General features: G+C 37.3%; 1 protein-coding gene across 5 annotated transcripts in view; it reads right to left on the bottom strand.

The window, feature by feature from the left end:
- Positions 1–7,242: 7,242 nt before the first annotated feature.
- Positions 7,243–18,451, bottom strand: part of LOC121870508 (growth factor receptor-bound protein 2) — a 58,161-nt gene continuing 46,952 nt past the window's right edge. For all 5 annotated transcript variants that reach the window (XM_042372346.1, XM_042372342.1, XM_042372343.1 and 2 more), the window contains one exon: positions 7,243–17,163. In XM_042372346.1, coding sequence (XP_042228280.1) covers positions 16,990–17,163 — 174 coding nt within the window. In that variant the 3' untranslated portion in view covers positions 7,243–16,989. The remainder of the gene's footprint in view (positions 17,164–18,451) is intronic.

The raw sequence follows: 18,451 nt of genomic DNA on the forward strand, positions 1-18,451 counted from the left end.
TTAAAGGGCTTTTTTTTTCTTGTAGAATTACACTTGTATAGGGAGCTTCTCAGTTCAAATTTGATATAACAGAAACTGAAGAATGGAGGTGTACATATCTACTATATCATGAATATTACCATTGCTTATTAATTTATTAAAGGTGGAGTCAAATGAATTTTAAAATTGCCTGGGCTTGATTAATACAGTACAGTATTTCCTGAAAGCTCGTGTCCCTCAGAAACTCATGGATTGCCATGGAAAATACACCAAATAAAATAAATCTGAGGCTGTGTGCCAGGGATCAAGAGGAGTCAACACTACTAGACAGTACAGAGCACCATATTTCTCAGGTCATAAGATTCACCATATAATTACAGTAGCAAGGTATATTATGTAAAAGTAATTTTTGCAGATTTAATAGCCTACTGTACTGGTAAAGCCAAGTCTGGCTATATGCTATCATGTTTCTCACTACCACAGCTAACTATCACTGTGGACCTAATGTCCATACAGTGTTATTTCATGTTTATGTTTATTTATTTATGCTATTTCATATTTATTATATTGTCTTGTGCATACATAATGTTGTTATACATGTGCATATAGCAATTTATATACAGTATGTATTTTGCACACTTCTGGGATTGGCATGAAAAAATAGCAGATTTTGCTTTCTCACGGGGGCCATTTTACCTAACCCCAGCGAGCTTTAAGGCAATACTGTACTTTACTTTGATGTGTGTTTATATGTTTTTGTTTCCTCTTGCATACATTCCTTTCAGCAGCCAGTAAATTTTATAATCCCTTGGCAGGATGCTAATTGACTGAAGTATTGTTCCATCTTAAACAGGTGCAACTGTCAGTTTACTAGTGTACAAAAGATAGTGTAGGACAGAGCATGTGCCACTTTGTTCAGGAATAGAACCTGTGATCATTCCTGTCTTGATGAATATTCTACTACTGAGCTATGGATTTCCTGTATGTATGTACAGTAAAGTACCACAGATTTGCAGATATGAAGTACAGGTATGTGGGGATCACAAGTCTAAGTCTAAAAACAGGCAACAGTTAGCTAATTTCTCAAGTTCACAAGCCTTCAGTTGCAACCTCATAATCAGAATCACATGATAAGGTTGACTTAGATGGTAGAAAATTAGTACCAGTATACCATGGATTTTAACCTTTAACCACTTGTGTATAGGGTTCCCTCTGAGCTGAATAAAATTGTCTGGCATTAGCCAAATAAAATAGTCTGATATTAGCCAAATAAAATATTAAAGTGGTGTCACCATATGAAGGGTTAGGGAAATAAGTCTACTAACCAACCACTTGTGTATGGGGTCCCTTCAGCTGAATAAAAACGTCTGGAATAAGCCAAATAAAATATTAAAAGTGGAGTCACTGTAGTAAAGGGGTTAGATTACTCATTGAAGAAGACTGGCACATACATTTTAGGTGTTTTGTATGTATTTTAAGTACCCCTTCAATAAGGTCGAGAGGGGTTCTGATTGGTGAGAGGGTGTGTGTACAGTATGTGAATGTGTGCAAGAATGAAGTGGTGTCTTCAGTGTGTAAGAGCATCTTCAAGGAGTGAGAGGGTTGTCTACCAAGTTGTGAGAGGGTTTCTTCAAGATTTGAGGGGGTTTAAAGGAGTAAGGGGGTGTTGTACAGCTTCCACCAAAATGTCACTGAATTAGGGATGTCAGAAATAAGTATGCAAGCTGTCCAGTTTTCATTAAGATATCACTGGATCAGTAAGACACATCATTCTGGAATTAATGAGTAGTTTTCCATTTTAAGTATGGAATGCAAAATGCACAAAACAAACTTAAACACTTTCCTTAATGCAAAACAAACAAGCTTAACCCTTATACCCCAGGCAACCTAAGACCCGCCGGTCTCCCACACAGGCATATTTTGTCAATTTTTATTTTATTTAGTTTTTAAGCCACAGTCAAAAACTGGTATTTCAAGCATTGTATTAGTGCAGTCACTCCAAGCATACTGTTGTGGCTGGCATGCACATGGTCCCCTATGTCCATGGCCTCCACGACCTTGCTTAGGGGGTGGCTGGCAGGGTGTCACCAAATACTATCAGTGCCGCTCAAATCAAGCAACTCTTGATGAATAGCACTACTGTCGAGGGTGTGGAGGAACGAGGCTGGTCATGAGATGTTGAAAGAGGTGCATCCATCATGATAGCTAGGGGTAACTGGACCACTAGACTTGAGACAAAGATTACATGCGAGTTGAGTTGCCAAATAAATAAATATCCTATACTAAGTACAGTAAACCCTTGAAAACTCGGCACCTGTGGGGCTCTGGCCTTGCCGAGTTATCGAGGCACTTTCCCCTCTCCTACAAAAATACAATAAAAAATTATCGACCCATACACAGTACTGATGTGTACACTCACGTGCCATAGTTTCGATGCACCCTCTACCCCTACTCCTGACTCAATGGAAGTCGTAGCCTTGGCTTCATACCGAACGCTCCCCCATTGTTCAGTGGTGCAATGTGGTAGCTCAAAGCTTCACTGGATTTTACTTAATAGCGGTTCATGATGTAATATTTGAGAGAATATATGCACGATGTAGGTTTTTTAGTGACTTCACAACACTTTATTTACCATCACTATACATGAGGGATCGTTCGGTTTGCAGCTCTGACTACGAGCCAGGAGTAGGGGTAGAGGGTGCATCGAAACTATGGCACATGAGCTACATGTAATTACTAAATGTAAAAAAGTAACTTACTAGCACTGCAGGCGAAGAATGAAGCAGATGCATGGTAGGCGACACAGAGGTATGGTAGGTAACAGACATGGTAGGTGACGCAGGTGGCCAGATATGACCAGATTTTCCCAGATAATTTTATTTAGCTCGGCATTTCCCGAGTTATACTTTAGTACATTCCGAGACCATATCCGTGCCGGTATCGAGGTTATACTGTACTTCGTCCCGCCTTGACATTCAAAATATGCTGCAAAAATTAAGGACATAGAGAAATGTCACACAGGGTCGCTATGATGGACGTAGAGGAACATCACCCAGGTTTTAAGGGTAGTGCAAGACTCTGAAGAGATGAAACTAGTTGGATAGTAGAATGAGTGAGAGAGGAGTCGGTGACCTCTGTGACAAGCAACCTTTTGGGGGGTAAGGGGGGGGTGCGCAGTCATTTTCTCTCCCAAGGGTCGATTCCCTTCATACTACACTCCAGTACCTCCTATTTGTGATAGAAAGGTGAATTTTATACCATAATGATCCTGAATAAATTATCTACCAGATTTTTCCCATAAAAGATCCTTAAACAAAATATACATAATGATGGGGACTATTCTTTTATGAAAAAATAAAAAAAATGTTGATACCAGAGTATAAAATCAGTTCTAATTAAGTTAGAAACCCCATCTTTTACTAAAATAATCCTGAATAACTTACCTGAAACTTTGGTTTAATAAATATATTTATAAAGCTTAATATCTATGATACAGGCATGCGAGGTGCCTCGTGAATGCAGCTGTATGTGTCACAATGGAATTCACCACCGTTTTCCCCGAGTCTAAGAGACGCATCTCGCACAGACACACAAGAGCTGTAATTATTTACGCAAACACCACTGTACACGTACAATAGTGATATCCCCATTAGCCGGAACAATTGGTGCAGAGCATTTCCGGCTAACCAGACGACTTTCTCAAACCCAGAAAAATTCCTTATCCCCTGAATCTTTTCCGGTCACTGGAAAAAGTTTCCGAGTGTCTAACTAGACATCTTGCACAGATGGACACTAGTCCACTTCCCCAGAACATTTCTGGGTGCTGAGAATGTTTTCATCGAGTCTAAACTACTGGAGTCCATAAATGCAGGTCTAATTAAGTTAGAAACTCAATTTCTTTACTATAATAATCCAGAATAATTTATCTAAAATTTTGGTTAAATAAATATATTTAAAAATAAAAAATCTATACGATATGGGCATGAATGACGCCGTGAGTTAGTACAGCAAAGACTGGTATTTTCCACTCCCATGGAGCTGTGGGGGATTAGTGGGTCTCTGTAACGGACCTGATGCAATGTCAGGTGGAGGTAGGGTGGGGGATTAGTGGTCTCAAATTACTGACCTGATGGAATGTCAGGTCCCCCTTTCTTGGTGGGGGATTAGTGGGTCTCATGACCTGAAGATGTCTTGAATAAATAGAAAACCTTAAAGTATTTTTAGGGAGATTGTTATACTGTAAGTATAAATGTACAAATTTGTATCCCTTCAAAATTACGTTACATTTAACATTTTAAAATATGGAGCGGAAATGAGTGTTGCCAAGTGCTCCTCAACATTTAATATTGAACTCACTACCATGCAGTCACACACACGCAAATTTATCATACAATAAGACCCGCACTCCTCATGCTTGCTGTCTTAATTCCCTTGTTGGGGGTGTGTGAGTGGTGTTGGAATGTGTGCGGGTGTGTGAGGGGGTGTGATGTTCGGGTGTGTGAATGGTTGTTGGAGGGTGTGTTTGTGTGTGGGTGGATGTTGGAGAGTGTATGATGTTGGGGGGTGTGTGTGTGTGTGATATGTGTGGGTTGTGATGGTGTGGGTGATGTGGGGTGAGGGTGGTGTTGGAGTGTGTGTGTGGGTGATGTAGGGGTGTGTGGGTGTGGACAGGCTACTAAAGCAAAACCCAACAAACTGGGCTATCTGCAGTTCATTGCAACTCTCCCTCTCCCAAGTCATTGCAACACTTGCACCACTGCATCAGTGGTTGCAGCCTGTGCTCCTGCCTCACCACATAAATCAACTTATGCACAGCTATCATCCAGCTCATCAAACCTCTCATAATCATCAAAACACCTATACCCACAAAAGCCCTATGGTGACGGACAAGTGGAGTCGGGGACAGGCAGATATGACTGCTGGGAGTCTCTAGTCACAACTCTGTATGTGGGTGGCACAGATAAGATGGTTGTTTATGCACTGGGATCTAGGCAGCAGTGCAATCTGGTCTTGTCTGTGTGACTGAGCAGCCCTTTCGAGGAGCCACTCTGTTCACCCCACAATGGGAGGGGGCTAGAAAAGGTGTCCTAAACATAGCTTGCCTATAAAAAAAAAAAGGGGCAACCGCACCCAGTAAGGTCATCCTTATGCGGTCAAAAACACAATAATAGCCACAGATCCAAACAAAAATAAACTATACAACCTCTTATGATCACTGCATGGAATGTCAGGACCCTTCTGGATACTGGCACAAATGAGCGTCCTGGAAGAACCGCTTTTTTGGCAAAAGACCTGGCTAGGTATAACATCGACATAGCAGCCATTAGTAAGCCCCAGCTCTCAGACAAGGGTCAACTCACAGAACCGGGGTCTGGCTCTACCTTCTTCTGGAAGTGTAAGCCTGCTGAGGAGAGAAACCACATTTATGGGGTTGGTTTTCTCATCCGCCAATGCATCCTACACAGGCTAACTGAAATGCCTATTGGGATCAATGAATTCCTCATGACGCCCCGAGTCCCACAGAATTACTCATGTCATGCCTTTTTCTTCAGTGCATATGCCCCAACACTGTCATGACAAAGACCAGGCAGGAACAAAGATGTCGGCAGCTTCCGTTACTGAACTTCAGTATGCAGACGACCTTTCCCTTGTCGCTCATACTAAACATGACCTACAGGAGATCCTGAACACCTACGCAGATGTGTATGCACACTTCAGCCTTGAGGTGAATGTACGTAAGACTCGGATTTTCTTTCAGCCTGCCCCTGGTTCAGACACACCTCCACCATCCTTCCAGCTTAACAGTTCTACCCTCTCTAATGTTACCCACTTTCAGTATCTCGGCTCCCACCTCTCCACCACCACGGACATCGATGAAGAGATTCAACATCTGATTAGGTGTGCACCTCAAGCCTTTGGCAGACTCCAAAACCTTCTCTTCAGCTGTAGGGAGCTCAAATTATCTACAAAGTTACAGGTATATCGAGCAGTGATCCTCCCCACCCTGCTATATGGCAGCGAGACATGGGTCACATACAGGAGGCACCTCAAGGCACTTGAAAACTATCACCAACGTAGTCTACGTTTAATCCTCCAAGTTTGCTGGGAAGACAAGAGAACAAATGCCAGTATTCTTGCTGACACCAACTGTAGGAACATCGAGGCTACCATTATCCATGAAGAACTATGCTGGACTGGCCATGTTACCTGCATGGATGACAGTAGACTGCCAAAGCAGCTACTTTACAGTCACCTAACGAATAGTAAACGTAACGTTGGCGGGCAACTGAAAAGGTATAAGGTTAGTCTTAAGACAAACCCGAAAAAGTGCTAAATCGACACCCTCACCTGGGAGACAATTACTTCACACTGTAACGCTTGGAGGAGCAGCACACAAGGTGTCATTACTTTTGACTTAGCCAGACTGCATACCGAGGCAGACAAGCGCCAATGCCGGAAAGACGCTGCTGCCACCCCTCCCGCACTAGATGTAGCCCCATACATGCAATATATGTTAACGAAGCTATACTCGATAATGAGGAGAATGTACAGTATTTATATAAAATAAATATATAAATATCGAGCCACATAAAATAACTAAATTTAATTTTAGAAGTATTCAGTATTGCATTTTTAATAAATTATTTAAGTGTATTTTTTTATTATTATTTGATGTTGCTATTCATAAATACATCTGATATGTTTGTTTACATTGAGTGGTCTGTTCATGGCCTCTATATTTATTCCTCTGTGGACACACTTGTCCGAAGAGTTTATGACAGAGAATATAAGCAATCATCATTGCCTATGGGATTCTAGAGATGATACATACAGCAAAAAAAAAAAAAATTGAAGAGGAAGGCATACAACTCCATAATGACTGAAGGATTGGCGAGCTAGTCCACCAGCATGTGACAGGACGCACTCAGAAATATGACAATCTTGAGAAAATTGATGCACGAAAATTATGGAAAAAGTGCTAGTGGGATGCTGCCTTTAAGAAAGATTAGATGGATATTGTAATATTGATTCACCCAATTGTTTGCCCCATTCCTTATACACTATGACTCAATTAAAACATAGGCAGTTCTATACAGACACAGCCATTGCAGTTTTTGTTTGTTTGTTCAGTAATCAGTTAAGCTTGGGGTTTCCAAGAAGAGATGATCATAACCAGGACCATGACTTCTTCATTAAATGTTTAAAAAATATTTGTATCATATATATGTACAACAAAGGACACAAAGGAAAGTGAGCCTCTCATTTAAATTATAAATGATATTTACTGCATTTTTGGCTTAAATGTAGTCAGGAGCAAAATAATACAAATATTAGATTATGAAATCCTTGCAAGAATATTAATTAATGTTTCACAACATGAAATCTTGGGTTTTGGATAATACTTTGATGGTGCCCATTTTCTGTACTGTACAGTATGAATACGTCAAGTGCCTTCTGAAGGTTTATCCAATACCAAAAATTTTCTCAATTTTTACAGACACAAATACATTTTGAGTTGGTATATCACTTTCCTCAAGGCTAAACAAAGAAATGCTAACAATATACAAGTATTTAAAATGAAAAATATACAAAGCACAGATACAGAAAATAATACACAATAGAGGATGCAAACATGTGATAGAACTTTTACTTGGAGAGAACAAAAAAAAAGAGAGACATAAGGACAGGCTTTGTTTGCCAATCAAACTCTGTATCATACTGGATGTCACATTATGTGGACAATGGATGTTACATCCAACTATTTGAAGATGCACCTGAGATTTGTCAAATACTCATGGGATTCAATCACAATATAGCCCATGGTTCTCTCTATATACAGATACTACACAGAAATTATACTTTAACCTTCCAGCCATGATTTCTTTGTCTTTTTAAATTTCAAAACATTGTATATGTTTGGTATATCCTGTTTACAAATCCATTAAAATTTGTTGCAGTAAAGATTCACTTTCCCCAATTAGGAGACCGAAGTCGAGCCAGACCTGGCGTGCTCTGCCATCAGGCTGTATGAAAGGTTGGTTCCTAATCATCTTACAGCCCCAAACTAAGGTAACATCAATTATCTAGGAAGCTGTCTTCTTGCTGAAACAGACAGCATTTGAAGATGTTAACTTCTTCCCATTCAGCATGATATATATTAATGAATGTATTAACCAAATTATATAAAATAACATGTACAGTACAGTATATTGCATATTAATTGCATATTAATATTTAATACAACTGTCTGAAAGATTATATTTGTGTGTGTGTGTTTGCAAATACTGTACTGTACATACATGCGTACACCAACAAAAAAATTATTTGGCACCCGTGTCATATTGTATCACGCCGTAAGGGTGCCGAATAATTTTTCAGTGGGTGTACATGATACTTGTACACACACACACACATGTATACATGCACAATACATACATGTACACCCACTAAAAATTATTCAGCACCCTTACAGCGTGATACCAGATGACACGGGTGCCAAATAATTTTTTAGTGGGTGTACATGTTGATGTCTGAGTGTGTAAAATACTTGTGCATGCATCCGATCATACTGTTTCATATAAGCACATTTACAAGCATATATTGTATAGACACAACTACATTATGTTTTTTAGGATAATAGTCTTTAGTTTTCATAAACAATATTACTCAAAGCTAGAAGATTAAGGTTCAACAGCCTTCTGTGCTAAAATTATTCTCAAGTGCACCTTCTCAGTTTGAGTAAGAATCTCTTGAACTGCACATAAGAACAAAATGGCCTTACTGCAATGTGAGAAAGAGAATAAAATAACTTTATTTTTAAATGATGCATAAATTAGTTGGTCTGAAAAGACTGGAAATATTATAAAGAAAAAATATGGGATTGAGCATTGTGAAGGTTCAGATACATATACCTTTTACAAGCTGATCTGCATCATTAATAGGAATTTACACAGAGCAAATTACAAGGTTTCCCCAATTGCCTAAGACTGCACAAGATGACAGTAGTGCCTACCCATATCCATCCCCATCAACAGGTGCAAAACTCCTTGAACAATAGATACACAAACATTAATGGTTCAATTGCACCTTAATTACAACCTAAGTTCACTATTTTCACTGAAACCTCCAAAACTCAAAAGTAATCCAAGAGTTCCAACAAAGTGTGGTTTGTTTCTGTTTCTGATGTAAACAACTACAGTAGTCTGAATTTAAATCTCATTAGGAACAGCACCAGTAGTGACTTGCATATCCCTGATCAGTCTACTACTTTCACACACGAGTTAAAAAAAAAGCATATACAGTACAGTACTCACACTTACTAAAGAACTGAGATCAACTTGTGTATCCATAAAAATTTCTACTTTAGTGATGGGGATAAAATTGGCATTCATCACAGGGTAGAGAAATAGCTGATATTATTACCACAAGTTAGCATTAAACACTGGAGTATTGAGAAGGGTTGTGCACTCGAGAAAACTTAGAAGTACAAGGGATAAAATGCAGTCAACACGAGGGAAGGCGTATATTGGCATCAGCAAATCACAAGAACCGAAGATCACTCCCCTACTGTGCTGACAGAACACCGTAATATCACTGTCACAGATCCAATTTCATATAATTTTACTGTTGTCAGATGATGCAAAATACTCGTTCAAGAATAGAGAATCACATTTGCCCAATCAACTTGACTGATGTACATTCTATCAAAAGCAGACCCACCATTCATAAAATATAATTCTTTATCATTACCACAATCCTGTCTATCACTACCTGATAGTGCAGTATTCTACGTCTGTACTACACTTTAAATGCATGATGGTTCCACACATACTAATAAGATACTTGTTATGACCTGACTATATTTCTGGTGCTTCTGGATTATAAACCAAATATTACCAATGATATTTTTCAAAATATATTTTTACATGTATACCTTAAGTGTCTATGATGTTTATTATTCTTATTGAGGAAAAATCTAGAGAGCCGATCTCTAGGAAATTCAACTATGGACATAACTGTAATATACTGTAGCATATTTTCAGAAAATTACAAAACTACCAAAAAATATAACACCCTGAGGCTCAGCAATAATTATACCACTATGTTTCTGACAAATTTCCAAAACAATGAACACACAATGTATGGTTGCACAAACGTTCTCTTATTTTATGAGGTGTCAAACTACCTAATCCTATAGAATGTACAACTACCCAGCAGCCATTTTTCATAATCAATGATTTCTGCTTTAATTCTTAAATGAGCTTCCCACTAGAATTTAAATTTCCTCATGACAGAATCATCTGGTGCATCCACATTGCAAAAAAAAAAAAGTTTTGCACCAATCATAAGTTTCATTCATAGATCACTACAGATTAATGATAAAGGCCAATTTTCACACATTTATATGATGACTGGTTTCCAACTCACTAGATGAACCACAAGTGGGTGTGACATCTACTGAGGTGGGTTACTAATGCAGATGCTGCCATTATATATATATATATATATATATATATATATATATATATATATATATATATATATATATATATATATATATATATATATATATATATATATATATATATATATATATATATATATATATATATATATATATATATATATATATGACCCCCATTGCTGAATTTGGTTTAATTTACAATATTTCACTCTGTTAATGAAAGCATTAACCTTACCTGAATTAACTTGATTCTGCTTAAGCAAACCAAACACATATGTATGATGGACCAAAAGTCTTATTGGAGTTGGTTAGGTTAGCATTGGTTAGATCTTGCCGTTTTATAATATTTAATGTCAGCAATTTAACTAGAGAACTGAGCAATGCATAGAGTATTCTGAATTAATCTTACAGTATTTGGTAATACTGCCTGTGTGTGTTTGTGCAATAATGAATCACTCCAAATGAAAGCTTTAGCAGTTCTTCATTTTATCATCTACTACTCTAGCCCATTCATATTTATAACTATCTCTACAAGTAGCCACATTATATAGAACTAGTTCATTGTGTGGGGGCAGTGTTGTTCAATGCAAATATAAACCCTTGGAAAAAATGGAAAATGGTTATCTTAATACTGTAATAGGAAAATTATAGAAATATTTTTTGATACATTATCTTATCAAGGCATTTACAATGAAGAGAAAGATGGGAGGGATGCAGCACAGTAGTAACTCACTGGTGAATGTCCAGGTCAAATGTACAACTTGCAAATACATTAAGTCTTCAGTACTGAGTATGTGCAGAGAGTAGAATATTATAAAATATCCAATAAATTCTTAATTAAAATATTTCAAGAGAACAGTTCAATAAGATTACTGAAATTATACCATTGTGATTTACTTTCAGGCAGTGTGTGTCAAGTCACCTGCAATAATATAACGAAATATGAAAATCTGAATTTTGACCTGCAGAAATCTTACTACCCAGATGACTCCATGTAAATAATCGGCAGTAAACTCTAATTTTTTGTGTGCCAAAACGGCATTAAAAAATCACTGCAAGCATTTTGACCCATTTAGTCATGAGCAACACTTTCCAACTTCTCACTTTCCTGCAAGTGTTGCTGTTTCTCATTGGTCAGTCTTAACTTTTTTCTATGCATTTTCTCCTTTCTTTTGTATATATTACTTATCTCCTCTAATGAGGCCACTCTTATTCTTTTCCTATATATAATTACTTCTCATAAAATAAACAGCTGGCAACTGTTCCACAAAACTGATATCTAAGACAACATGCAAAATTCTTTGGCAAAAGTTTTAAGCGTTGGAGGAGAATCTTCAACATGAGTGTGTGAAGATGAAGGGTGATGATACCGAAGTATTCAGTGAAGATTCTCTATATTATCATCCATCATTTTATGTTTGTTACAACATAAAAAAAATAAAATAAAAAGATATACACAGAATAGACCCTTTGGTAATGACACAGTATGATAATTTTTCTTTCCACCACGATAAGGAGTTAAATGGAGGTTTGATCCTGTAATTATTTTTTCTGGTAAAGCCCAAAGCCTGGTGGCTTTTGTAAAATGTGGCAGCCAACTAAGGGATTCTATGCTCTTAGTCAAGCCTCCCATACTTCTAGCATAACTAACCTGTTAATCCATTTCAATATTCCAATCACACTTTCATTCCTGTCCCACCGCTGGCTCCAAATCAGGGGGTACTTTGGGCTGCAGGCTGGAGGTCTCGTTAATACAGTGTCAGCACAATCAACACACAACATGCAGAGGCTACTGTCAGCCATCTTTGATTTTAGATCACTTTGCTAATTTCTATTCAGTTCCAGCTGTTTAGTCATGGACCCAATGTAGGAGGGAGGGTTTCAGAGCTGCCTAACCACAGGCTCTGTTGGATAAATCCTCCATTTCTGGCTAGTGCTCTAAACCAGACAGCTTTCATTAATCCCTTCACTATAGGGACACCACTTTTAATATTTTATTTGGCTAATGCCAGACGATTTTATTCAGCTCAGAAGGGAGCTCATACACAAGGGGGGTAACATAAACCAGACAAAAAGAGAGGTGGTGCTACAAGAGCTCCAGGAAAGACATACACTGCCAGTGAGAGTCGACCCATTGTCATCATAATGTGGGAGGTTAATACTCCTCGGCTTTCTTACTGTACAAACCCAACGTTATTCTGGACAACAGATGGCTTTGTTCTCTCAGAGATGTTTGGTTGAAATCATATAAGATAACTGAACTATACACACATTGTGGAGGTTGAAAAGCTATTTAACAGTTACTAATTATAAATTTAACGTGAGTGAGTTCCGTTTCACTACCAAAATCCCTCAATGGATAACCAACATTGAATTTAAACTTAACCTGCACCTCTTTAAAGAATATGGAGACAAAGCAACCTTAAAAATACCAGCACGAATCATACTGAGGATTAGATCATAAGGTCATTTCTCTATCCAATTTGTGGGACAAGACAGGTAAATGAATAGGAGGCGTCAGAATAAGTTTAAGTTTGGGTGGAAACCAATTCATACTAGGCCTAATTGGGTACTAGAGGCCTGTCAGCCCATTAGAGGTACTGTAGTGTGAATATAGCACACTGTGCAGTAATAGGCAATGTGGACAGCAATACCTTTCACACCTTCATTTCCCCTACTGTAAAGTTAGGAATCCATTGTGCCAAATAAAATCATCTGGCATTAGCCAAATAATTTATCAAATAGTCCAATAGTGAAGAAATTAGGAGGAAGACCTTAGTATCTCATTGTAAACCTAGCTACTTAAAATTCTGATTCAGTGCCAACCTACCCTATTTTTTATTTATTATGAAACCAGTTCATCCCTTGTGGTGGTGAACTCAGAATCAACCAATCATTCAGACAGATGATGCAGAATACTCCCTTTTATGGATTAAATCCAAAAGGACTCGAAAAATTTTGTTAAGACCCTTGGGAGCTATTTTCAATCTGTTAGGATGATCCCTTGTAAGTTAGAAACTTCCTAAAGCTCCTGTGAACAGGGGCAGATCAATTATCATCCTTCAAAATAATGAAGGCGAACCACATTCCCACCCTGAGGTTCAACCTCACTTCCTTAAGGAGTCATCAAAAATTTTTGATTAGAAACAGACACATTCATTTGTTTTAGGTCCAGAACTACTCCATGGCCCCTATATACCTCAACATCATCATCCTAATCACCATTTTAAAGCCAATTTACATACTTGCATGGGACAAATTTACTACCTATATCCTAATACCTGGACATATTGAAAACCCACTACCTAACTACAAACTACCCAAGGATTTAAATTTCCATTGAACTGGAATCCCAAAAAGGGGCTGTCCACATCATCTGCTTAAGATCCTTCATAAATGTGCCTGAAAAGCAAGAATTTCATTAACTGCCAAAAGGAGCAAACTGAAATCCCAAACTATCTTCATGTGGCAGTGTTTCCTCCTGCTTACTCTCCAAAATTGGAATAAACACTAGAGACCAGTCTAATTTTTTCCTGCATAAAAGTTAAGGAAAATCCCCAAAAGCCTAAAGCCATTTGAGATCAGCAAAAAGAATTGGACACACAGTCTGTCTGCAATAAAGTGTTCATTCACAAATATCTAGTAATATCCCAGAATTTTAAAGTTTAAAAAAACTTCACTTATCACTACAGTGTATTACAATATATCAAATAAATAAAAGTTATACTGTATTCCCAAAAATAAAAAGTGAAAAGTTGCCCAGTTTAAGGAAACAGGTATGTAATTCTGATTTCTTATGATTAATTCTTAAAAATAAAATTGTATGGTATTAAACTCCTTGGAATTAAACCATATAAGGGAATTACTTCAAAACGTTCACCACCTCATGGCTATCCTGGTCTCATATGTAAGATCATCTGCTTGGGGAGAGTTCCTACCCATATACATAAAAAACCACAAAATATGAGAAGTGGTCAGCTTTTGGCACACTAACCTCGACCCAGCAAGGTTGGTAACACATCAACAAATCCTATGAACCGATGCATGTAAGAGCTTATATATGTTATACTCTATGTAACAACATCTAGAGCTGTGGAAAGGGGCTGACACTCAACTTTTGTAGAATATAAGCAGAGTCAAGTACAGCTGGTCTTTTGCAACAGTCCTCTTGGACACTGAATGTAACTGAATTGAAAAGAGCAAAGTGGCCTAGAATCGAAGATGATGGACAGTAGTATTTTGGTGCAACTGTAGAACCAAGTTCCTACCATTTAAGCCCATATTGTGATAGGTAGGGAAGGGGTAGTCATACTGTAACATCCAAATGGCTTAACAGGTTTACCCTGGTTGGTATTATGGGGGGTTGTTTAAGGACACTCCCCTAATAAGTTACTCCATTAACAGAGCCATTTGGCTTTAGGTCAATACCCAGAAAATATTACTACAATGAGAACACCACACCTTGACCATTAGGGAAAAATTTAAGCAACATTTTCAAGAGGCACAAGATTTTGATATACTGTATTCATGTCTATGCAACCTTATTTTTCAAGCTAGCATTTTTCAAAAGCTTCACAATACTGTACATTAAAACAGACTTCAATGTTATGGCTAGATCTTTTTTTATAAAAATTCAAACAATAAATTTTGTGATTAAGTAAATCATGAGAAAAAATATTACTACCATATTATATTGAATATTCTTATGAGTGAAAATCTGATTCTTAATTATTTTCATAACATGTTTACTTCAGGTTCAAGAATGATATCTTCATCAAAATCTAAAGAACTCAAGACAATATCAGCTTTGGTAAACACACTTCAACATAATATGAATTTGACTATCCTCAAGTTTCACACAAGCAAGATTCACATACCAAGGTCATTTTTTTTCTTTATACAAAATTAAGGTCATTAATGTCTATGGAAGCAATAATGGGACAGAATCTAGCTAGTTCTCTAAAGCAGGTAATTAACAAATCTTCTATTTTATATTACAACATAAGCTTGCAACATGTCACTCTGCAATACTAATCTGGCTAAACAATCCACACTTTGAAGGAACAAACTAGGAACAAACACTATTTACCTTAGGTGCTTTGAGCTATGGGGCATCTCTAAACTGTGCACAGTGGGACTACAAAACATGCGGCATTTCTGAAGACTAAATAATTTCCTTTTTCATTATGACCTTGAGAAAAACAAAAAAATGTAAACTTAAATTACAAAAGGAAGTATTATTATATCAGAGGAAAATTTGTCCTCTTACTGAGCATACTTAGAAAGCTTGCCCCAAGACCTCTGAAGCCAAGATAGCCTCCATGTGACACATACTAAATGAGGAAGAATCATTAAAAAACTCTATATCATCAAACACATCGAAACTATCAGAAAAGTAAAACTCTTTACCTTTTTTTAAATTATTTATAATTAAACAAATTCTATGAATTATAGAATGTGTTAACAACAACAAACATTTGGTTGAAAATCATTGTTACTCAGCATCCAGGTGTATAATGATAGAAATCTCACAACCACTACTTCCTCTGCTTGGCCTTCTCTTACACTCCACTCTAACTTACGTTACCCAGTCAACTCATTATTTGGCCGGCTTATCATGTACATATAACTTCATACATTCCATATATTCATTAGAATTCTACCAGTATAAAAATTGTGCTTACCAGTTATCATAAAACCAAAGTCTACAGCTTCATTTTCTGGTATCATATTCCTAACAATTGGACCACCTTTACCTGAATTTAAGGCCCCCAGAGTGCAACAGGATTTATTGGAAAAGATGAAAAAAGTATGCTAAAGAAGAGATTTTTTCAGTTCACTGATCATTGTGCCATAAGGTATCTTAGATTCAGCTAAAGATGGTAAGGTGCGTAGGTGGGGTATAAACACTTTGCAAAATTCATCAATTTTTGTGCTAGGATTGTTACAGTTGAGAATAACCATGGTAAAGTTCAAAGCCATGCAAGGCTAAGTTGATTTACTCCTCAAGCTACTGCATATTTCAATACTTTAGTGATCATATACTTTAGTTCAACACAGTCAGTTTACAAAAATCAGCAATAAAATATGAGCTTGTGGCAAGAATAAGACACATGCAATTTTCTTAAAGAATGACTCTCTACAAAACTGCAGTGGATGAAAGGTATGAAATGGCACCAATAATAAAACATAAAACATGGCTGGCTATTTCATTACAGCAGGTGGATCACCTCAAAATATAATGTTGGCCTAACTAATGACTGGGATGAAAGCCACAGAAATAAGTACGGTACTGTAACTGTATTACTAGTGGCAAGCCAACCATCACCTCCCTCAGTCTTTTGCCATATAAGCCAAGGCCAACCTAGCCATACCAGCTTATTTTCAGTTTTGAACAAGGTCTCATTCACAGTCTCTGTCTAGATACAGTCTGGGAAAACCTGACCAAAACTAGGTGGGGCACCCTTTAAGAATAAGGGATACACAAGAGTAGGTATCTCTTGAGAAGGAAAGGTACCAGGGAGGGGAGGTATTTCAGCAACCACCTAAGTATGGTACGGCGCAACATATGTAGCAGGGAAGAGTCCCCTACGGTTACCCATTTCACCAGTCCACCAATGTTGGTCTGATCGATCTGTTACAGTGATAACATCGCCACGCTTAAATTCCAGCTCTCCATGTTCTTGTGGAGTGAAGTCATACAGAGCTTGCACTAGGTACTGAAAAGATAAAACCACATTATAACTGATATCTCAGTACACTTTCTCATACAGTCACTACTACTGTACACCCTTGTTAATATAGGAGCAGCTCAGGACCATAACCTGCTAAGAGCCATATATCGCTGAAATGTGTTATGTGTTGAATTGTATTCTCCAACCTCTCCTCGGTTCCCTGGGAAAGCCAGAGAACCAATTGGAAACATGTACATGAGGGTGAGAGTCCTCTGAAAAGACTATTGTATGTCACACATTCCTATCAGAGCATTTCCCTCCATTTTCTATTTTGGCACTTAGCAGATTATGGTCCTGAGCTCCTCATATGATTTATTATACACATTGCATCAACATAAAAGAATATTGGGCATTATCTTTATACAGATTTCTCCACATCAACACAAGTTTTCAAACCAAAAACTCACCTAGTGATCCCATGGTGAGGGTTATCTCAATATTTACAACCAACTCTATACTTCCTGGATAATAACTGGTATAGAACTTGGACTTTGTAACTGTTCTCATCTTAAACTGCCTATATTTGTCCAGTAATCTCAGCACATTTGGTTTATGGCGATTTGTTTATAGGATGCAAGAGTTTGCTATTATTTTTAAAAATAGAGTATTGTACATTAGTTAAAAGTCAAGTCAAGCTGAAAATAAATTACGCAAGGGAAGGGTTAACACATCTTTATGCAATTTCACCGTAATTCTCATATTATTTGGGCTCATTTGGGGCCGGGTTGATAAACTGTAAAATCCTCACCTTTCTCAAAAAAAAAAAAAAAAGAATCCCACATTCAATACCATGAGTTACTTGTTTACAAAGGACTAACAGCTGATCAACCAAGCTCCCTCACCACTCATGCTTACCACATCTGTCTTCAGCACTTAGTAAATTAGTACTGTAGTGTATTTACCATCACTTAATAAATACTTTTGTTGTATATTTATCAACACTTAATATAAAATATTGTAGTGTATTATGTAACTGCATATTCCCTGATTTATTCATTAATCAGTTATCTAGGTGTACAAGTAGCCAAAATGAGCCATTATGTAACACTCGGAGGTAATAAATAACATTGTTAGGAAGATGACTCCTTATCAAATACTATACAGCATAGTATGTTATAGTGACCCTGTTGTAAGCTGGTTTGCTGAAAACTTTCACACAAATGCATCCTGAGTGAAAACCTTATGATGAAGCTTATTTTTTTTCCTATTACATGTATTGAAGGTATATTAATTATGAGGAATAATACATCATAAGAGGCTGATCACATGAGAC

This window comes from Homarus americanus, unplaced genomic scaffold, assembly GCF_018991925.1.
Source record: "Homarus americanus isolate GMGI-L3 unplaced genomic scaffold, GMGI_Hamer_2.0 scaffold57424, whole genome shotgun sequence".
Lineage (NCBI taxonomy): Eukaryota > Metazoa > Arthropoda > Malacostraca > Decapoda > Nephropidae > Homarus > Homarus americanus.